This window comes from Bacillus rossius, chromosome 2, assembly GCF_032445375.1.
Source record: "Bacillus rossius redtenbacheri isolate Brsri chromosome 2, Brsri_v3, whole genome shotgun sequence".
Classification (NCBI taxonomy): domain Eukaryota; kingdom Metazoa; phylum Arthropoda; class Insecta; order Phasmatodea; family Bacillidae; genus Bacillus; species Bacillus rossius.
Genome location: NC_086331.1, coordinates 121993812 through 122017986, shown reverse-complemented (window position 1 = coordinate 122017986; position 24175 = coordinate 121993812). Strand labels below are relative to the sequence as shown.

The window sequence follows — 24175 nt, the reverse complement described above, 5'->3', positions numbered from 1 at the left end:
TTCTTGTTTTGTGTACACTGTTGCCAGATATAGACCATAGAGCCCAAGAGTTTGACACAACATTGTAATATTTCATAAAATTGTTGTTTCTGTAAGGTCAGGAAACATTAAAAAAAAAAAAAATCAAGTATTATATTATGTAAAGGGAAATTAAAAATGAGAATTCGGGAAATAATTCATCTTCATGTTATATGTATCAAAAGCATTATATAATTTTTACTTCTAAGAAGACAAAACCAAAAAAATGCATCTTGGTTTCAAATGCTTTGTCAGCAAAGATTTTTTACTATTTTATAGTAACAATTTGGCTCGGTTAGAGCATAGCACATGATTTAATTGGTTGCCTGAAATTACTAGTGACTGGCTGTTACAAATAGTATCTCAGGTACGTTCTTTAAATGATTCATGCAATGGGGAAATATGATTTAATGCAGTTTTTTGGACATATGCCATTGCAGTTTTTCACTGTTTGTCATGGCGAAATTCAGAAAATCAAAAAAATAAATAAAAATATGAAGATAAAAAATTCACAGAATACAAGACTGAATCAGCTTATGTCGGGCAAACGGGAAAAATCGATTAAACTAAACTTGTGCTTTTTAATACTTATATGTTGAACATTTTTTGTCCATGCTGTCGTCGTTGTGTTGTCCATTTTACTTGTTGCCACTGCATTCGGCTTCTTTCCACACAAGCAGGTGTCACCATCGGCGGCGTTGCACCTATTCAGATGAACCCGCTTCTTGATGAACTGCAATATCTGGGAACCCTTACGAAATTCCTTTCACCTGGTGGTATCGCTCAGAGTATGTGTATTAGCCAGTCCCAATTGATGAGCAAGTGGTCTTCCTCCATCCTTGTGGCATCAAAGTTGTACTCTACTGAAAATGATTTTCCACTGAGAAACGTTACTTTGATTTTATGTATCCCGTCTTGATACTGTCTATATGCAATTAAAAATTACATAAATTGAGTAATGTTGAAAGGGCCTCGGATGGTATAGAAGGTTCCATGCACGGTGAAGGTATCCACCGGGAAAGTTAGTGGTCTTCCTTCTAGAGATATGATGATGAGTCCTCGAGGTCGCGCGACTGTTGTGTTTTGTTTAAGTTATTCTTTACACAGTGGCCGTCAACTGTAGCATTACTGGCCATCCACGTATCATTTTATAATACACTCATGACTTAGTAAAATTGAATAAAGATAACAATAGAGGGATAAAAATATCAATTTGGAACTCCAGGGGGTTATCGGGTTATGCTTTTATAAACAATCAAGCCGTATTCTAAACACTTATATGATAAAATATTCTTGGACCACATCAGTCGAACTTTCATTGCTATTATAACAAATAATCTACAATGCGTCATGCATTTTAATATTGCGGGCGAGAGTCTGTAACGACTCTATATAGACGTCACTATAGAATGTATGGTACCTATAAAACCTTAGTAAATGGTTAACAGGGTTTAACTTATTCAGTATGTTGAGAAGATATATTGGTAGACAATGTGATTATGGGTATCGTACCACATTTATTAATAAAGTCGTTAAATCCCTGTACTGGAATCAACCATTTTCCTCGCTGCTTGGCTCCTAATAATGACTAATTGTAAGCCCATAATAGTACTGCTGGATACTCATGGGTAAAGCCCGTTCAGACATTTTTACATTTATTACACGTAAAATATATCTATGAAGCATATATGGCATTGTTTGCATGATAAGAGTGTGGATCAACAGTTATAACGACTAGGGTTTTTCAAAAGTTTGTTGGAAAGCTAACTTTTATACCAGCAGACGTTACTGTTATAAGTGCCCGCTATGTGTGCTGTGCTGCAGTCAAGCATCATGCTTACATTATGCAAAGGTAGCGAAGAGGTATGTGCCCTGTGAAACGCGGATGACCGTTGCATTTGAACGAAGGAGATAAATCAACGAGAAGTATGTTTATTCCAGGCGTTCTTACTTTCATTCTGTGAGAAGTATATTGTATAGCTTGCTTATTTAGATTCTCGGTCATTGCAAAAGTTTTTTCTAGAGGCTTGCTAACCAACCGTGTTGCTGCGGAGTGATATCTGCGCCCGTCGGGCTTCGTGACGTAAGTCGGAGATGCAATGACGAGAGCAGTCGGTGTTTACTTTTGTTTCGTCCCCTATTCATAATGCTGTAAAGCTGGCCCATGGTATATAAATCTATATACAAACCAGCTCAGAAAAATCGAAAAAAAAAAAAGTGCAATGTTGGTGCATTATATAAACTTCGTCTCTGAACCCAAAAACATAACACTCTCCACGGCTAGATGCGTAAAGTTGAAGTTGTGGACCATACGGAATATTTTGTGGTGTTCACATCCTTGCTGACAACAGCAATTGTTTGCTTAATTTTCTGTGTTTTTTGTCTTTTTTGGGTATTTTTATTTATTTATTTTATTTATTAGTTTTTCTTCAACAGAAAAAGTTCTTAGCAATGGCGTATGTCCAAAAACTTACATCAAGTCATGCATTCCCATTGCACAAATCTTTTAAAGATAACAAAAATAAAAGAAGTTGTGTTTTGGCCATGGTGTGGTAGGCACTACAGTGCAGCCAATGCGAGCGACGGCAGCAGCGACGGGAACAGCGGGGGCTGGGGTGGCAGGACCGCCACGGGCCCTCACGCCCCCTCACGGCACAGTGGCACATCCGGGCCTGACCTCCCAGATGCCAGCGCGCACATCCACTCCCGTGCCAAGCAGCAGTGGCCACGCAGCACAGCCGGTCGCCCGGCCCGGGCCACACCAGGGTCCCTCGCAGCCGGTCAAACAGAGCAGAGTGACACCCGTCGCCAAGCCCGTCGGTCTGGATCCCGTGCTTATACTGCAGGAGCGAGAGAACAGGTAGCTTCTTCTCGTTCAACTGTCCTGTAACTATTGTTCCTGGCATGATGTCGTTTTTTAAAACTTTAATGTTATCCTCATTTTATATATTTTCCTGTATAGTTGCCAATGCGCAGTTGTTTGCTCGGTACCTGTCCTGCAAGGTCATGCAAGTAAATCAGTATGCAGGAGGGTGTATCACTGTCCTGCTCAAGTGTTACAATAAAAGTAGAGAAAGAAGAAATGCAATTACCATTAAACCCTCTAAAGAAGTTTCCAGGAAACATGTTTTCTTGCTTAATTTTTAAAACAAATCAAGCTCGTGGTTTATAAACAGTTTATAAAGTCCCTGTAGAAAGTACTAACAGTACGAGGCATTGGCGGCCGGAATTGTGTGTTAACAATGCATGTGAGGGCCATGCCTGTCGAAATACCAAATCACTTGCCTCCCGAGACCATCCGGGCTGGATTCCCGACAAGTTCAAACCCGGATATTCATAAGTGGGAAACTTGGTGGATGTTTGAAAGAGCCGGTGGGTTTCGTCGCGGTGCCCCTTTCTCCCCAACCATTCATTCTCATCTCATCAACACTAATTGTCTCTAATGACCTGCTGCAACTTAGCCCGCTAATTATTTAATTATATGGTATCATTTTTGAGGTGATGTTTTTCCAGTTGTTATTCAGTGTAGATTCTTTCACGTTACCAGTAAATGGCATCTTTTAGATTGAGCTGGGGATCTTTTAAGGTTTCACAATGTTAAAAAAAAATGAACAGAAACAAGGTGTGATTCCGTCTGAATATAATTACGTCAAATTTATTAAAGGAAAATTTATAACAGGTATTTAAAAAAATATAAACATACAATCTCAATTACGTACTTAAACAGCTCTCAGGTATATTCAGAAAGGAGAAAAAAAAAATATGGGTCGACCCGAAATTAAATTATAAAAAGGTTTCATTGAAAAAAATACATAAACCAATAAAAAAATACAAATATATTTAAACCATCCCAGTATATATAATTAAAGTCCAGAAATGATGTTTATCTGATGAACTTAGTCTGACGGCTTAGTTTAAGAAAGTTTAGAAAAAGGTTAATAGATACAATAGCACCGGAGGTTGGGACTTCGTTTCCCGGAGATCCATCAGGAACATGATGCCAGGGCGCCTGTGAGTTGTTGAGGAAGGGTGGTGAAAATGCCAATTCGGCGTCCGGCTCTCGGACCCTGCCTGCGAACAGTCCGAATCAAAACTGATCAGAACTTGTACACAGACAGTATAAACTGGGAAGAGAATGCCCGCAAAAGTTAAGGGGAGGTTGGGGAAAGTCGCGGGTCATAACTCACCAGACAGGGAAGTTGGCTTCTCTTTTTCGATGCGTCGCCAGCCAGGAACTGGATTCCGCGAATACGCGGCTGTGCGCGGACGTTTCCACCATTTCAAAAGAAATAATTTAAAAGAAAACTAAATATTACACTTTGTACTATGCAGACGGACTAATTTACTGAAAGCAGATTACAGGGATAGCATCCCTTATTTAATGGACTACATCGTCGGTTGCTGCCGGATGGAAGTCTTGCAGTGTCTCGTCGACTCGCCGATAATCTCAAACGGTCCGTCTGCAGTCGCTACGCGAAGTGTCTCGTGAAGAACCGCGTCTCGTAATTAAAAGTAAATGTTCAATCAAAAGTGGAGGGGGGAACTGGGACGTCCGGACCGAAAGGTTCCAAGTTCCCCGAGTGGGCATCATAAAAAACTCTCACTTTGATGTCTCGAAGTTGGTAGCACTGGCCGACTTTAGCGCTACCTGTTGAGGGGTGTCTGAAATAAAAAAGAATCGACTCGCCCAAGACGTCTGCTTTAACAATGGGATAAAGGGCGCAGTCTGGTGCAGCACTCTGGCGGCCTACAGGGTCATAAGGGGGGAGTTAGTAAGCTCGCCCACAGGTGTCGCGGGCGTCAGCTCCACGAGCTGGCGCCAAGAGAAGACGTTATGGTTTCTGCCGCTAGAAGTCGTGTGTTGTCCATCTTTGCACACACATTTTTTATGCCAGTCGTCCTTGGAGACTGTCACTGCCTGGCGTGGTTTACGACCGGTCATTGGTCCTGGACTAAATTCTGAGAAACGGAGTGAACTGGGAAGGGGGGGGGGGGGTGCAACGAGGCTGGGAACGAGCATCCTAGTCGTGACTTTCGAGGAGTGAACCTAAGACGTATGCGTGACGGTAAAGGCTATGCTCAGCTCGTCTCTGAGAAATGGTAACAGCTCGTCCAGAGCTGCTGTATGCAGTTTTAGTCATGAAGTGAAGTAATATTACAGACCTGGGACATGCCTGCAAGCGAGGGAAATGTTAAACGGGCTGGCAACGAAGTCTTAGATTTGCAAAAGCTCAGATAGGTCTCTGGGAAAGGTGCTTCGGTCTACTGGCACAAAGTTTAAGGAGAGTACACCATCCTAACAAAGAGTAAATCACCCAAAGTAACCAAATTATAAAGAAAAATAAAATTTCCATAAATAATTAAAAATTATATAAACAATAAAAAAAAGTGTCGAAATACCAAATTTCCGACACAAGATGATTATTTAGAATGTTTTCTAGGTCCTTGAGTAAATGTTTTCTCAGTCTTTGTTGGTTATGCCTACTTAGATTTCTGACCCCTTGGTCAAGGTGTTAAATTAAAAAGGTAATGTTAGGGGACAAGGAAAAAAGCTCTCATATCACCACTAACCAATTCACATTTATCTAGGTGAGAGTGTGCATTATCCACAGAGTTGAGCTTTATGTCGAAATTTTTTTCATAGCAGAAGTTTTTATACTTTACACAAACTGCTCAAAAAACCATGTTTAAAAAATTGAAGATTCCGTCAAATATTTTTTTTGTTTGTGTACTATACCAGAAAATGTTCACATTTTAGAAACCCCTGGGATTTTTGGCCTTGCAAGTTTGTGGTCGCCGGACAGATTAGTACACACTAGAACTGTAACTCTATTCTTGCTTCTTTTGTGACTGAGAGCAGATTGTTCCTGCTAAGCAGCTAGATTCTTGCTGGGTAATATTTTGAAATTGAGTCCCATTTTATTACATATGTAAATTTTCTAAACACTTAATATGGTTATGTTATTTTTTACGAATGAATCAACTGCATATTAATCAGCAGACAAAATCTCACCTGATATTTATTACTGCCTTACGTCATATTGCTTTGTCCAGTAATGCAGTCACTCCATGCAGGAGTGAATTCTTCTTATCCATTTTGAAAACACCTAAAAACCCTAAGGCTTTGGCTTGTAACATCAAAGCTTATCTCTAATCTGCTAGAATTATAAAAATGATGACTTCAATCTTATTTAATAATCACAATTTTTCAATGTTTTCCAAGTTTTTATGTCATTTTTATTTCCAGTTAATTAAGCACGCTTAGTCATTTACTCTTCAGTCTGTGCCTTTTTCCTCCAGAAGTGGCCTACATTCACTTGACTGACACCAAAATCACTTTCCACAAAGATTTAATAGAATTAAGCTTATCTTTCAGGTAAAGAACAACAGCTTACCTTTTCACACTCATTACAGTACTTTTAACACTAACTAGACAAATGAACCCTTCACTCACTCTCGATGACACTTGAGAAGACAAAGGAAGGGATAAAACTAAAGTGGGCAAAAGTAACAAACTGAAAGGATAGGTTGTCACTTCATACAAAAATTAAAATAGGTCGGCTCTGATAACATAGAACCTCGGCTAATCCAATCTTGCTGTTTAAACTTTATAGTTATTTTACAGCCCTACATCACTTTAACTCAACCAACATTTCTTAGGTGTCTTTTAATAGACCAGGTGGTTAACTTGAGGGTTAGGGCACTCTGCAACTACAAAAGGTAATGTAATAAATAATGTTCAAGAGTCGTTCTTCCAGCAGCAATTAAAGAGAAACAGACTATCCTTTGTATCTCTCTTTCTTTTTCTCTCTCTCTCTCCCCCCCCCCCCCCCCTTCCACCACCCACCCCCCTTCCTTTCCCAAATCCAGATGAGAGTGATGGAAGAGGTAGACGTTCACTTGTAATTGTTGTTGCAAGTTCAAAATACTTCTATCTGGCAGGAACAGATTTCTACCCACCATATACTGTATAATCTTTCCTTTGACTGTTTTGTATAAATAGTGCTAAATTTTCATAATGCCGACAGCACTAATGCCCTAGTAGTTTTAATTATTAATTTTTCATTATTTATTCAGTCGCTTGTGGACAGATATTTACATTTTCTTTAAGTACCAGTGATGTTAGATTTATTCATGTCTTCACTGTAAATTAAATATTCACTGTAAAAAAGAAACAGATACTTCATCATGTTACTAGATATTTCTGCTGCCCGCATGATCTAGCCACTGTGCAACTTCAGCTATTTAATGAAACGTGACACAACTGTACTACATAGGTAACTTGTTGGTGATCAGATCACTGTAAACTGGAGGGTGCTAGTAAGTAGTGTTGAACAAATAAAGATGCCATTTATCAGAACATACTCTATCTTTGGGGTAAGGATAAATTGTTTGGAGGTTAACCGAGAACATATTTTTAAGAACTGGAACGGAACCTGCAGAACCAATGCAACACTAGTTGGCACCGCTTGACAATTATCTAATTTCTCGTTTATTAAGTCTATGAAAGACTACCTCCAAATTTTTGTCCATGCGTTTTTATCCTATAATATGTGCTACCGGAGTTTCACGAGTGAGTGGAAAATTTTTGGTAAACTTCGGAACTGTTGGGCCTTGGAGTGGACTATGTGAATCTTAGGCTTCCAAAAAAGAAGCCAATTGAAAAAAAAAACTATAGATGACCTAATAATAAAATAAACAAGGGGTGTACTCTAGATCAATACAGTGACACCAGCGAGTGTTCGTTTCAGAAACAAAAGTAATTGGAAAGAACTATATTTAAAAAATACAAAAAAACAATTCTCTAAAAAGAATTTTAAAATGGCATTAGAAATGTATTAACTGAAAATTTTACATCCTAATATATATTTATTCATTTGATAATGTTTTGTGATATATGTAATGGGAAAAGTTATGCTGTGTTTCACCGTTATTGATGTCTATGTTCTATTTTAGGCTAGCCGCACGTATTGCACACAGGATTGAGGAGCTAAATAACCTACCGGCAGGCATGGCTGACGATGTTAGAATGAAAGCCGAAATTGAACTCAGAGCTCTGCGCTTACTAAATTTTCAGAAGCAACTAAGGGTTGAGGTAAGATATTTTTGTGTTAACTTTGTATTGTATTATTTATATGTTGTATTTTACAGCAAATAACTATACAAATGATGTTTAATCTTTAATAAGCAATAAATGTTGAATTTTTTGAAGTTATACTTCTTTAGGCGCATTATGGAAAAAATGATGAGAGTGAATTTTTACGATGTGCATGCACCATGCAACAAAATTTTCGCAGGATGAAAGAAAGGCTATAAAGTAAAACCTCATTTTTATGTACCCGGGATTTACGAATTCCCGTGATTAACATATTTTTTTACATGCACCTTCATCTTCCCTATAGTATGAATGCATTACTATCCCGCTTTATGTGAATCATTTCCTGTTGCAACAGCCCTGCATTTAATAGAAAACCATCAGAAAAGTTTAGACTGAACAATAAAAGTTGAAAGTGAATGATGTAAACTTTATTTATTATACGTTACTGCGTGTGCTTGTGGTTATGGCAGCTTATTTTGCCATTGTAAACAATTGACATTTTTTTGTACCACTCACCACAGTGAACCGTACGGCTATAAACCAAAACTTTGGTGAATGGATGCAAAAATTAAGTTCTCTCCTTTAAACTTTAATGTATTATGCATGAAAATAAAGTTGTATATAGGGAATTTTACATTAAAAAACAGTGCATTACTGTGCCCTTATTAAAATAAGTTTTAAAGCAACGTACCAAATTCATGTATCTATGGCATCTTCTTTAATTGGTGATGTTTGTTTTACCTTGTAAAAAATATTTTGGAAAGACAGTTGGCAGCTCTGAATATTCAAACATTGCAATGGAATCTTTTAACATTTTTCTTTCCCAAAACATAAACAATCTTTTGTTAATAGTTGTGTTCATTAATACAATTATTTCTGATATAAACCTGAAGTTAATTAAATTTAAACATGCAATTATACTCAGCCCAAAAATTTATTGTGTAAGAAAATCTTACCATGAAAAATGGACATTCTGAGATGCTTCAACATTCACATCTCTTACTTAAGAACAATTGTTTGTTACTGCAAGATGGGATGGACTTATTGTTTTCACTATGTAGATAATGAAGTTCTAGTTAATATCTAAAAATGTAAGTATCTCTGACATTTTATTTAGTGTTGTGTATATTTGCTTATTGTTTCCATCATGGTGAGGATAAATTTTTTTAACAGTTTCCTTGTTTTACGTTTTCCTGGCTTTCACATTTTTTTTGCTGGTCCCTTGAAATATGTAAATATGAGATTATACTGTATACAGTCAAACCTCATTATTACAATCCTGAAGGGACCATAATTTTAGCACTTTGTAATAACGAGGGTTTGTATTAACCAAACTATTGGGATATTATGACAAAAAAAATTGATTGAACTTTAAATGCCTAGGTATATTTACAAACATAAAGAAAATTATATACGTACACTATTGGTAGTATAAGCTGGCTTCACTACATGCATAACAATTTGTAAACACTGAAGAAAACAACCACAATGAAACACTTACAGAATAAATCATAATACAAACTTCAATAAACTTGCATTCATTACACATTTTCTATTCAAACATTTGGTTTAAAAAAAAAAGCATCAATTCTGGTTTGCACTATTTTTTTCTTATAGGCATTGTTTACCACATTACAAAGCTTATCAAAGGCCAGTACTGATCAAGTACTGGTTGACCAGTCTGGATCCAATCTTTAACTTTGGTCGTATCTACTGCTGCCGACTTCCCACACATAGTTTTGCCAACAAGATTGTTGCGATCCTTAAACCATTGTAGCCAACCATTGCTGAACTTGAAGTCTGAAATTCCTAACGTCAATGCTAGGTAGTCTGCCTTCTTTTGAATCATAGGTTCAGAAATAGGCAAGTTTGCTGCACGCATTTCTTCAAACCACTGCAACAAGGTAGCTTCCATTTCTTGATGTTTTGGGCCTCGCATTCTTTTTGTTGTTGATAATTTGCACGAACTCGCAAAAGCTGATTAAATTTTTTCACGATGTTTTTAGTATTGTCGACGACGACGATTGCGGGATGTTAAATTCTCTAGCAATTTCAATTTTCGTTCTCTCTCCATTGTCTACTTCCTCGATAATTTTAACTTTAACTTTCAATGTAAGGTCGTTGCGTTTACATTTCGCAGTCATATTACAAAACAACTCGCACTCAAAATTGAGGTTAAGACACACGTGCGTGAACAATGGAAAATATCAGAACTTTTTTCCATAGGTTGTTTAAACTTCTACGTATGTACACTTCCGACGACTAAGATTAATAAGGTATAGAGTACTTTCCTTTTCTTTTTCGGTTTACAACATGGCATCTTTTCTATTTAAGTTACTAACATCGCCACTAGAGTTGAACTTTTCATCTTGTTTTTCGACCATTTTGCACTGTAGGATACATACATCTATCTTTGGAGACACGTTTGTTTACATGACGGTTATGAAGACATGATTTACTTTAGACTTCGGCGGTGAAATTCGTATTAACCGTTTACTTATACACGTTAACAGCTACTTGAGGGATCAATACAACTTCGTAATTCATATTAACTGTATTTCGTATTAAAAGTACTGAATAACATAGGAAAGCATACCTTATTTTCTGGGACTGTGAAAGTACTTCGCATAAACGGGAATTTCGTACTAAGCGGATTCGTATTAATGAGGTTTGACTGTACAAAAAAAAGGCCAAACAAAAACAAAAAATATATATGTTCTTTTAAATCTTATACTTAAGTGATTGATATTGTATAGAGGTACATATCATTAAAAGCATTTATTTATTTGTGAATATTAGTGATATAAATTGTGTTTATAAAGTTTTTCAAGTAAACAATTTTTTGTGTTTCGTATTCATACGTAAATAGACACTTGTAATTTGTTTTTGATATAAATATAATTTTTACTCATTCTTGCTAAAAATATTTTATTTAATAGTACATACATAATGAGATGACCTAGGTTTCAAATTCATGTACCACTAGTGCTTGTCATTCTACCCTTATTGGCTGTCAAACACTAGATTTATTTCTGAAAGTGTCCTATTAATAACTCTGACTTGTTTGTGAGCTAATCCATTTAGATCCCAGCATTATTTCACACCATCTAACAACATACAGCATCAGAATATTAATTTGAGAGAAGGAATTTAAACTAATTAGTATTATTTATTAATACCCTATAGTTCTATAGTAAGATTGGTGCATAATTATTTTAAGTTTTGTGCAACATCCCATGGATATTTGTAGGTATTATTTGAATATAGATGTGTAATGTCTGTAAATATTTCCATCTTTATATTTCTTACCAGTAGTCATTTTTCATTTAAAACATTGCAATCATGTACTCAGCCTGCTGCATTTCTAATTGTTAAGTAGTTGAACAAACAAATATTATATCAGTTTATGTACAAAATAACTTCTTAAATGTGGCAATTATTAGGAAGGTTATTAGAGGAAAATAAATGCTGAGTATTTTTTTTATGTCTACTAATTGTCAATCTAAATACATACAATCAGCAACAATTTATCACCTGTTATAATAATTAAAAATTGTTTACATGTCTCATTGGTCACAATAACCGTAGGTGAGTTTTACAATGATTTGCTATGTTGTGGGCTAGGCCTGTGGAAAAAGTACTAGTTTTTTGATGTAAAGCAAATATCAAATTGAACGTTTAAAATATTCGCGAAGTTGAATCGAATTACAAATATTGTTGTCTGGGAAGCTGTATTACACGTATTTTACAAAATACAAAATTGAAGTAAAAAAAAATTATTATAACATTTGTAATAATGATTGAACTGATAGTGATTAACCAATTGGGCCCAATATATGACATAATTTTTAAAAAGTATAAAATACCATTGCATAATATTAATATTGTGCATTCATAAAAACAAACATAGTGCCTTTTTTTTTTAAAGTAACCAACTGTTTTGAAGCATAACATAGACAACTAAAAAGAAAAAACTAAATATTTTTGTAAGTGAATCTTAGGCTTTCAATGTTTTAAAGCTTCACAACAAACGCAAAGCTTTACATCAGACGCAAAGCATTGCATCACAACCGAAGTTTCAAATAAAACGAATAACAAATATCCTGGCAAAGTCAAATCAAATATTGAAATAGAGCTTAGATTCATTCGCTCATTCAAAGCTTCGCACAGGCCTATTGTGGGTTCAACATAACTTAGGAGGTTCACTTGCTTTCATTGTGTGTCTATAGTTATACAATGTTAAATGCTACCATTACCTATGGTTTGCTGTGTTTTTGCAGAAAAAAGATTTTTGAGAGATATTTCATACCCTATTTATTTATTGGTGACTACAAAAATTTAATTCAGTATTAAAATTGTGTAAATGTGACTATTCACAAACGACAAATAAAAATAGTATTATGAATATTCATGAAATTGAAACAAAAATTAAACATAATTTAATGTGAACCTGGCCTTAGTGAAAGTTAAATGAAAATATTTAACATACAATTAAGTTCGTAGTTGTCAGAATAAGCAGGATAGAGTACAACGAAACATCAGCATAGCAAAATACCTTAGAATTCAAGAAACTTGTACTGAGGCTCTGATTTACTTTCAAATAGATATTATCATGAATGTTCAGATTGTAGCCTGTGTCATGGCTATTACTCATAAATGGTTATGAATAAAGATTTTACCAAATGTGTATGTATGCCATTATTCATAGAAGAAAGCATCCATGCTTCTAAAGTATAATAAACACTCTGTAAACATTAAAATATTTGTTGAACTCTATACCATTCTAGTAGGTACAAGTTTTGCTTTTAATGTTTTAAAACTGTGAATGCCATTAGATGAGTTTAATTAGTTTATTGTAAATGTTTGAGTTACAATAAGTGACATTCTTTTATTGAAATTGAAATTACTAAGGAGTGATTATGTTAATAGAATTTCTCATATATAGTAATGATTAGCTGTGTAATGTACTTGTTAATTTGAATAGTGAAAACTTTCTTTCACGTTTGATTTTTATTGTGATATCTGTTGAGTTTTACCTGTGGTGTAATGCTGTTGCATGTACTGTTGCAGGTGGTTTCTTGCACAAGAAGGGACACAACGCTAGAAACTGCTTGCCACATCAAGACATATCGACGAACAAAACGCCAAGGTTTGCGAGAGGCTCGAGCTACTGAGAAGCTGGAGAAACAACAGAAAATGGAGGCTGAACGAAAGAGAAGGCAAAAACATCAAGTGAGTAGAAACCATGCAACCAAAAAATATAATTTTTTTGTTAAGATTTTTTGATGGTCATAAAATCACATTTTTTTTTAATGCATCTCTTTTCAATCTTAATTTTATTTTCAATTTACATCTACTTTTTTACTTGACACTAAATAACAATACAAGTAAAAACTGTTGCATTACTTCCAAATGATGAGAGTAATGCTAATAATAGATAAAAAATTACAGTTAATATGTATATCACAGAGGTGGAACTAGTGCAACAATACCAAATTTAGGTATGTGGACCCTTAATTCAAGTCATTGTATTTTTAGATTTGTAACTAAGAAAGAAAAATTATTTAGTTATTAAATAAAATAACGCTTATCTCTGGATTGTCTGTCACTTTTAATAAACTAAGGGTAGAAGGATGAGAAAGTTAATTAAGTAGTTTCAAAAAGTTTTAAAAATATTGATTTAGTAAGTTATAGTTAAAGTATATACAACTTATGAACTATAAAATCTAGCTCTATTAATATAGTTATATTTTGAAAAGAGAAATTACATCTTTAGTCCTTTCTTTGGTTTATTTAAACAAGGAAACTTTTTATGTAAATAATTTTTAGGTTATTGATGTTCACTTAGGAAATTTTTCTAAGGTATAAAATATTATGGTTTACATTCCTTTAATACTTACCTGCTGCACGCCGGCCGTTGAAGGGAGTTGTGCAGCAGTGAAAAGCACTGGAAACTGCGAGCAGTCGAAGGTCATTCATCTCTGGAAGTCAAGAAGGAGAGAAGCATGAACAAGAGCAACCCGGAAGAAAAGGAATTAACTGAAACAGAGCTTGAAGCTCCGTTATTGAAGCCCCAATAATTTATTAACAAATACTGGTGACAAAAATGTAAATTAAAAATAAAAATTTAGGGGTTGGTTTCTGGTTATAGGTTCCACTTACTGTTGTGGGGAATATCCTTCAGATACCTCATTGGAGAGCATAGAAGACACAGCAAATATGAAGAAAAGGCAAAGACATATCAAAAAATAATCACACTATATCACTAAATATCCAAAAGAACAACAAGAAAGGATCTAACAACCTATAATTCTGGACTTCATTCCTTTAACTTTGCGATGAGACCGTCTGGAAACATAACGAAACCAAGAGCAGTGTTACACGGGCTGGAGACTAGCTTAGTTAAAGTCGCCGCTAAAGCCAAGAAGGGGCGTGGCCGGGAAGAGCAGTAACTAAAAGGGCCGGAGATGTCATGTAATGCATGAGAAACAGAGGCATAGGTGGTCGGAGCAGTACCTAAAAGGCCTGACAGTTGGCAGGTGGAGCTCCAAAGTAGGTCAAGGGGTGAATAGAGTATTTCAATATTTGTTCAACAGAGTTTGTGGAGTGGCTGAGCTATGAACTGCGGTCGAAGCCAAGCGAGGAAAGGAAGATGAATCCCTGCACCATTACTTGCATGCGAAGATGTTCAGGGGTGACATGCTACATCCCCTGTACCCATACCATTATTTGTATGCCAGGATGTTCAAGGATGACATGCTACATCCTCTCCCCACACCATTACCTCCATGCCAGGATATTCAAGGGCGACATGCTACATCCTCTCCCCACACCATTACCTGCATGTCAGGATATTCAAAGGTGATATGCTACATCCCCTCTCCCCACACCATTACCTGCATGCCAGGATATTCAAGGGTGACATGCTACATCCTCTCCCCACACCATTACCATCATGTCAGGATATTCAAAGGTGATATGCTACATCCTCTCCCCACACCATTACCTGCATGCCAGGATATTCAAGGGTGACATGCTACATCCTCTCCCCACACCATTACCTGCATGTCAGGATATTCAAAGGTGATATGCTACATCCCCTCTCCCCACACCATTACCTGCATGCCAGGATATTCAAGGGTGAAATGCTACATCCTCTCCCCACACCATTACCTGCATGTCAGGATATTCAAAGGTGATATGCTACATCCCCTCTCCCCACACCATTACCTGCATGCCAGGATATTCAAGGGTGACATGCTACATCCTCTCCCCACACCATTACCTGCATGCCAGGATATTCAATGGTGATATGCTACATCCTCTCCCCACACCATTACCTGCATGCCAGGATATTCAAGGGTGACATGCTACATCCTCTCCCCACACCATTACCTGCATGTCAGGATGTTCAAAGGTGTTATGCTACATCCCCTCTCCCCATAACCATTACCTGCATGCCAGGATATTCAAAGGTGACATACTGCATCCCCTCTTCCTTCACCATTAATATCAGTTAATATTAGTTCAATTAAGGCCAAATAATTAAAACTACTGTAATTTAACCTGACAGGTCTGTAATTAAACTGTTTAAATTAAAAAAAAAAGTTCAATAAGTATGGTGGTCAGTGCAATGTTAGTCTGATGATGCTGTTGTTTTAGTTTGAAATAGCACAGTTTAAGACCTATACATTGTATATTACACAGTTAGGGGAAACCCTGCTGGAAGACTTAAGCCACTGTATCATAGTGTTTGTGTCAAGAATACAGATGGTAAATGAAATACATATTTTTCCAAACAAATTAATTTTTTATGCTTTACAACATTTCTTAGATGTTACTGTATGAGGGGAAACCCAAAAAAAAAATTTTTTTGTCATAAAAAATTTATTTATTACCTTTTTTTACAAAATTCCTTCAGTTACCTTCGAAGTAGTCTCCATTAGGTGTTATGCACTTGTCTGTCAAGTCTTTTTTCCCAGTGTTTGAAGCACCTTTGGAACTCTTCAACTTTGATATCCTCCAGTGCACTTTGCGAAGCTTTATTTACCACCTCCACATCATCAAAATACTTCCCTTTTAGATTTTTCCTCATTCTCGAGAAAAGGAAAAACTCGCACGGGGCTAGGTCTGGTGAATACGGAGGGTGAGGAACAACAGACCACCCCTGAGAGGCCAAATAGTGGTTCACTCATAAGGCTGTGTGTGCGGGGGCGTTGTCCTCATGAAGGAACCAGTCACCTGATCGCCAAAGTTCCGGGCGTTTCTTCCGCACATCCTCTCGCAAATGTCTTAAAACTTCTTTTCAGCCAGCAGAGCATTGAATTAAAAAAATATGTGGATCCCTTTGATTAAGAAAGAAACATCCCTGCAGCACAAAACAATAGCCAATACTAAACCTACCATAACCAATCCGCTTTAACTCCATGGTGCACAGCCAATGGGGAGTCAGCTTGTCTGCCATTGGCTGAGCAAGATGTAGTCCATTCTCTGATAAATACCCTCATTTTTCCAGCCCCTACTCAGTCGCACCTGTGTTTTCGTACCATGTGCGTTCCCGAAACGTCGCTTGTTTTCTGTTTTAGAAAACTGTTGTGTTTGTTTCGTCTTTTCGTTTTGTCGTGTTTTTGTCTCGTTTTGACTGTTGTGCTGAATTTTTTTGGGTTTAATATTTTTGTGCTGTCATCATTTGTGGGTTTTTTTTTTTCGTTCTCTTCTGTTTTTGGAAAACTATTGTGTTAGTTTCGTCTTTTCGTTTTGCTGTGTTTTTGTCTCGTTTCAATTGTTGTGCTGAATTTTTTTGGGTTCGGTATTTTTGTGTTGTCATCATTTGTGGGGATGTTTTCGTTTTGTTGGTCCATTTTTCTTTGTTTTTTTCTTTGTTTGTTGACCATATTCCTGTTGTGGAGTATTGTGTGGTGTTTATATCCTGACAACAGCAATTTTTTGCTTAATTTGTATTTTTGTCATTTGTGTTTTTTGTAGTTTTCTTCTACAGACATACATGTGCATAGCAATGGCATATGTCCAAAAGCTTACATCAAGTCATGCACTCCCATTGCACAAATCTTTCAAAAAAATTTTACTAAAGTTTATCATATAAGACCAGGGGTTGAAATTTTTAATAAATTTGTTTGGATAGTGAATGAAGGATTGAAACTTTTTAAAACTATTTTACATATGATTTTTTCATGCGATGCTTATTTTTGGATGCTGTGCAGATCATGTAATGTAGATGTCTTGTAAAGTGCTTGTTAATAGTAAAACTTAATTTCACCATGATAAATTTTAACTGAAAATATTTTGAAAATTAATAAAATATAAAAATTTTTAAAAATATTTTAATTTAAGGTCTTAAAACTATCTATATAAGACAACTTATTCAGATCATTGATAAATTATATTTGTTATTTTTACAGAGTACTGAAAATAAAACATTTTTATGTTATAAATTAGTTTAATGCTATGAATATTTTTGATGCAGTTGCAGATAGATTTTGTATTATGGTACCAGTACTTAATTGTGTTTGTTAACCAATTTTCGCATAGCATTATTTTGATTGAAAATTTAATTTAGAATGAAAAAAAATGACAGAGTTTATCAAAATCTGTCATCAATAACAGTAAAGAAACACTCTGTCATAAAACTACTATGAACAAATGCAGTCAATGTCACTTAGAAAATTGTGGTTGAAATTTAGTAATTTTTTGTACAAAATGAGGTTTAAAATAACTAAATTTCTAACAAACTCAAAATTAAAAAAAAAATTACTGATATAAAACCATTAGAAAATCTTATGATACTAGCAATGTTTTTTCACCATGGATATTACTTAAATTTAGTCAATGACTACAGTGATTTTGGTATGCACTTACTTTATATCTCCTCAAAAGTTTCAAAACTGTTTTACTAAGAACAACTATTATATGGTTATATGGTTACCAAAACTTTTCCTAAAATATTACTTTTACAGAAAATGACAATTTATTGAAGTAGACTCTCCGTGCTTTGTTTTCATCTTTGATACACATGTATACATACATGGAATGGTTGGAATGTTATGACCATATTTTTTATTTCTTGGAGGGTGTACTGAACATTGTTTGTTGGTGATTGGTCAGGAATATATTACGGCAGTGCTGCAACATGGGAAAGATTTGAAGGAATACCATCGCAACAATGTTGCCAAGGTACAGCGCCTGAACAGAGCTGTGCTCAACTACCATTCAAATGCAGAGCGCGAGCAGAAAAAGGAACAGGAGCGCATAGAGAAAGAACGCATGAGGAGGCTCATGGCTGAAGATGAAGAAGGCTACAGGTAGGAACAGCCATCTTATTATTGCTTTGATTTTATTTTAGTTTTATTTTATGTATCATGTATATTACCAAATTAATAATTATTGTTTGAAACTAAGCTAACCTTTACTACACACCCGCCCCTGAAATAAGTAACTCCCTAATACATTCCAGGAAAACAGAGCATTAATAAAATATGGTTTTGCCATATGAGTGTATGTTAATCAAAATAGTTATTAATTTTCTAATCAAGTAAGTATGCTTTACCATTTTAATCAAGACACTACGCCAATTAAAATAATTTTACCGTACTAATACACATTTGAAGTACACTTAAATAAATTTTGAATAACATTCCTTTTGCACATACCAATTCTTAATTTTGACACAAAAAAACCTTTCAATAGGGTCATCAATATCAAGCTGCAGATTATCCTGCATCATCTGCACCAATCCCAAATACATATGTCAAAGTTACTGTTCTTGCTACCCCTGATAGAAAATTCAACACCCCCATTACCCTGCAATATGAGATTTTCCTCATTTGAAATTTCACAAAGGTTTACCTTCAAAGCCTGGGTTACCACATCAATGTTTTCTTCTGCACTTATAACTTTCTACTTTACCTGTTCTTCTTCATTTGCAAACTGAATCATATTCCCCACTTAAGTAATGTGCAACAATTGCATATTTTCCATAATGGTTATAACTTCCTCATTCACAATTCCAGTTTCCCCTTTTTCAACCCTACAGGTACTCGCAAATATTTACCTCCTTGACCAACAATATTGAATTTTCAATACCTACATCTGCCCTCACAATTTTCATATTGACCTCCAACATTTCATCATCTTCCTGACTTTTACTATTATTTACATACTTACTCTTGGCTTTTTCGTTTACCTGCACATTAATTTGCTAATACCGCCTCTACCTTCTGCAATTCACATATAACTCCCTTTTGTTTATATGTGGAAACTTGTTTGTTTAATTTCTTTTTGAAATCATCAATTTTACTTCCAACTCTAGCCAATTCCTGCTGTACCTGTGAAACAGCCTGCCGAATTTCACTCTGCACCTGTTCCCATTTCTGTGACAATTCCTGTGTGAGGTTATATTGTTCATTTCCAGAATGTTCTGTGAATTTTGTATCATGTCTGGCCTCATATCCATTATTATCCAAAGCATTGCTTGATCTCCCCCCTTCCCCCAATAACCTTAACTTTATTAATGGTTACAGGGTTTTTACCAACATTAACATTTGTAATGTTTACCTTTCTTTTTTCCAGCGAAACAAGGTACTAACGTTACTTTTGCAAACAGTTAAAAATTCCTGAAAACATGATTTTTGTATACACACAACGTTTACAGTCATTTAAATTTTTCAACAACCTTCATCCCGGATGTATTTAAAACAAAACCTATTTTTACTTGGAGTTTCTCAGTGACATGATTCCGATGCATGTTTTAGACAATGTTTAAAGGTGCTGAAGTGCCTCATTAATGATGTTTACTTTGAGGGCGTACCGGTGTTACGATTTGAATTACTGGTGGAAAATAGTGGGTGCGTGGACCCGGTTTGATACTCTTGCTCAGGGCGTTACGTGGCCCGTGTGCGGAGAGATATTAGCCCTCCTGATATTTAATTCGGCACCTGACCCTAACCGAGCCCGCTCTCAGCGTCGGGCATGCTTCTAATTAACCGCAGTGGGCTCTTAGGGCGTCCCACACGCCGCTGACTGGGTTAAGGACCCACGTGGCCCCCCCCGAACACAAAGACACGTGACTCAATTAAGTTAATTTTATTTACTCACACGTTACACATCCTCATACAATCCTTCCTTGATACTGTTAGAAAACGCCCGAGGCACGAATCGGTTTAGTTGAGGAGGCGGACCACACACGTGGTCGCCTCAAGCCTTTACTTATAACACGGGTGGTTAAAAACTCCGGAGAGTATAAAAATTACTAATTAAAACAGCCTCACCGACCAAGAGAGGCCCCGAGGATGAAGAGAAAACGATTTGAATTAATTAACTGAGCAGAACTACTTATCGGTGAGACAACGGTGATGTCCTCGGGGTGTCTGCAGAGACGTCCGCTCTCAGCCGGCTGAAGAAGGAGACTTGGGTGAGACAAGGGCTTGCGGCAGGCAACATGGCGCCCTTCGCGCAGAACACAATTACCATTACATCTCTGCGACTGCGTGCCCCGGGTTATTATTAAAAATAACATGAACTCTTTATAAAAATTATCATATACACATCCATGACCAGACCGTCTGTAATAATTACTTATGTGGTAAAATAGTTTGAATAAAGTTATGTGTTGGTTCCGTCGTCGCCCGCTAGGGAGCGTCCTTGGCCATGCTTGCACGTACTTTATTACAAAATTATAACATATTAATAAAACAAAAGGCACTCACATACAGAATCGTGGTGACACTATTTTAGGGGTGAAAAGAAAAGGTTACAATAATATTAATTACAAATAGGGGTGCGGCACACTGGCTCTACATCGCCCTCTTGCCGGGCTACCAACACACGCGCACACGCACAAGCGGGAGTTTTGAACAGAGATGGTGGTGTTTGGGCGGTGGCATATCGGACTCGAAAGGGGGCCGCAGGCCCGGACGACGTCAACATGTTGTAGATCTGTTGTTTATGCCATATTGTCCGCTACGTGAAGATCTCAAAGTTCTTCATTGTCCGGTGCTGTTTCCTTCTCACAAGTCCCACGTTTCACATACTGGGTGCTGCAAATTGGATCTCCCCAATGCCGCTCCTCGATGCCTAGAATCAGGGGCGTAGCCAGGGGGGGTTTTAGGGGTTCAACCACCCCCCCCCCCCTAGCCCCAAATCTTTAATTAATTTCTTATTCATCACTCAAACAAATTTCATATTAAAATTAATAAAATTTTTACCACTACAATATTTAAATTTAAGAACTGAAAACTGCTAAAATAGCACTATTTTACACCTTAAAATCCAAATTTTCCCGGGGGAGGACCCCCGGACCCGCCGCTTTATTACCGGGGGGCGGTTGGGAGGGGGGGGGCACGCTTCTTAACACCCCCCCATACACAAATCCTGGCTACGCCACTGCCTAGAATTCTTGTAGATAACTCGTAAATCTTTGAAAACTGTACTGGCAGCAGCCAAGGTTGTGTACCACACGGACTTGTGATTGAGACCCGGAAGAGAGAGGAGCTGCTCGCCACACAAGGAGGCAATATTTTGCTGCGGCCCAACTTTTCTGGCCATTGATGACTTGGAGACAGACGTTTTACGAGCCATGAATATTTTCACCCCAACTAGAAGTTACAGTGATGAGTGCTGCAAATTTTTTGGCCTCGCAATCTTTGATTTTAAAAAATATTTTTGCTGCCAAAAAATGACTTTGCTTGATGTTGCTGCCAAGAATAACTTTTAAGTAATTTTCCAGGAACCCTGATGCAACTGTACACAGTAAATTTTGATAGGCTGCTTGGTCCTTCAAATGTTGCAGATTGTTAGTGAGGATTTTCTGGTTTTTAAATACATTTAAGCGTACTCATGGGCTTTTGTTGCTGAGGAACATTTACCCACATCAAGTCCTTTTTGTACGAATGTGGTGCATTTTTGAGAAGTTTAAACTTTTTGTCCTTTGTAAGTTACCCGCCCGCTAGCAGTACCACATGTGGACATGATGTTTAATTACACGAGTTACAGCTGCCTTTTGTTGAGACTACTGAATATTTATGCAAATATTTTAGGGAAGCACAAACAAATGTTTGACATTTTGTATGTTTTGCATTGAAGAGCAGCTGGGTTTAAACCCAGAGTGTATCAAGAAAGTGGGAAAAGCATTGGGACGAGGCTACCTTTTTTGTTGTTGAAGTACAAGGTTTGCCAGTTTACAAATGTTAAATAAATTACATCTGTAGTTGGCAGTATAGATTTGACAAAGTTATTTTCCTTTTAAGACTTTTTAGAGGTTGAATAATGTGCGTCAGCAGTCTACAGCATACACAAATTCAAATAGTATAATCTGTGTTTAAGCTGGAGGGTTTTTTTCTTGCTATTCGCAAGTGACATTTTTATGAATAAGATCTTTTTCATATTTTTGTATTTGTGTATATATTTATATATTTATTTTACCGTTAATTTTAGGTGTGAGACTTAATGCCAGAGAATAAATGAGCTGCTGTCTTCTTAAAAAGATGAACCGAGCTTCTATATTTCAAAATTGTTTTCTCAGCTTAACATTTTTGCTTTTGTGTTCGAAATTATTAATCAGATTGTACCGAGGGTACTGGTTTTGTGCAATATCTGTGTTATGTATTGCCTTGCTTATATTTGCTGCAAATATTTATCTAAGTAGTTGACTTTTCTTGTGTATTTCTCTGGAATAAATTTGTTTTGGGTATCAAAAAATTTTATTTATGTATTTATGACTCCGGTCCTTTTAGTGCTACCACTGATTATTTTTTGGCCTTTTTTCATGAAACTGGCAATACAGAGTTAAATGATTTTATGAAGATTTTCACATTTAGCAAAAATTTAATTTTGATTTTGTTGTTATCACCCAGCCAGTGGCTCAGTTTTTGGTTACCTACCTTGGATGGTAAAAGAAGGGAAATACCACAGTTTTACATGTGTTTTATTTTGTTCATAAATGTAATTACTAATGGGTGTGTCTGAAAGTTTGCAGCCCTGCAATGAAGGAGCTGTTAAAACATTTTTTTTTGCAAAAAAACAGCATGTAATATTTGAAGTTGCAGCTGTTAGGTGAAGAACTCTTGAATAATAACCACGACTGTAAAGAAAATGGTTGGTGCATCCTATATTCAGCAAATGGCTGTACACTGAAAAGTTTCATACATAATTTTACCAGGGATCAACTATGTATGTATTTATTTATGCTTGACTCGCAAGCCTAAGAGGCTGTGATGCCGATTTGGGCTGTGTGCGGCTCATGGAAACATACTTGCTCAGCTGTTTTTGAGTTGTAGACAGTTGAAGCTACTTTTTCTTCAATCCATTTTTCTAGGAAGCTGATTGACCAGAAGAAGGACAAGCGACTAGCATTCCTGTTGTCACAGACGGACGAGTACATATGCAATCTAACAGAAATGGTAAAGCAACATAAACTGGAGCAGAGAAGGAAACAGCGTGAGATCAAGAAACGAAAAGTAAGTATTTATTGTTTTTATACAAAAACTCCAGGCACTCAAAACACTGCTCTGTAACAATTTCTCTTACTTGTGTTGATGTGTGTGATCTTGAAACTAGTGCAAGGTGTTGTATATATACAGTGACCCGCGTATCCAGCATTTGGCTAGCAACTTAGTTTGAATCTTTTCAAGGTGTGGCTATTACAGCTGGTTTTTCTCTGCTAGGGCAGTAGATGCTAAGGGTTGGGTAATGTATGGCTTGCAGTCCTATCATGTTTGAGTGCTTATCACTTTAAAAAAATATAAAGCGGTTGTTCTTTTATAAATACTACAACACTACACATCGGTCCAGCTTTTTTACTTGCAGTATTATGATGTTGGCTATGCCTGTGTTACAGAGTTTAGTTTTGAGAGTGGATGTGATGAGATTTGTGTTATTAGAAGTCAAACTATCACCCAATGGACATAAGGGTGGTCATAATATTATAATGCTGGATTTTATTTTATTTTTAGTATGCATAGTTCCTTCAATATATTCACCTTTGGTTATATTGCAATACAAAATAAATTACTGCACAATTTTTATCCATATTTGTTTGAATCTGCC

General features: G+C 36.4%; 1 protein-coding gene across 2 annotated transcripts in view; it reads left to right on the top strand.

The window, feature by feature from the left end:
- LOC134529717 (ATP-dependent helicase brm-like) overlaps nt 1-24175 on the top strand; it is a 127073-nt gene that overhangs the window by 22226 nt on the left and 80672 nt on the right. For both annotated transcript variants that reach the window (XM_063364090.1, XM_063364089.1), the window contains exons 5-9: nt 2575-2878; nt 7975-8113; nt 13187-13348; nt 18239-18435; nt 23445-23586. In XM_063364090.1, the coding sequence (XP_063220160.1) occupies nt 2575-2878; nt 7975-8113; nt 13187-13348; nt 18239-18435; nt 23445-23586 (944 nt within the window). The remainder of the gene's footprint in view (nt 1-2574; nt 2879-7974; nt 8114-13186; nt 13349-18238; nt 18436-23444; nt 23587-24175) is intronic.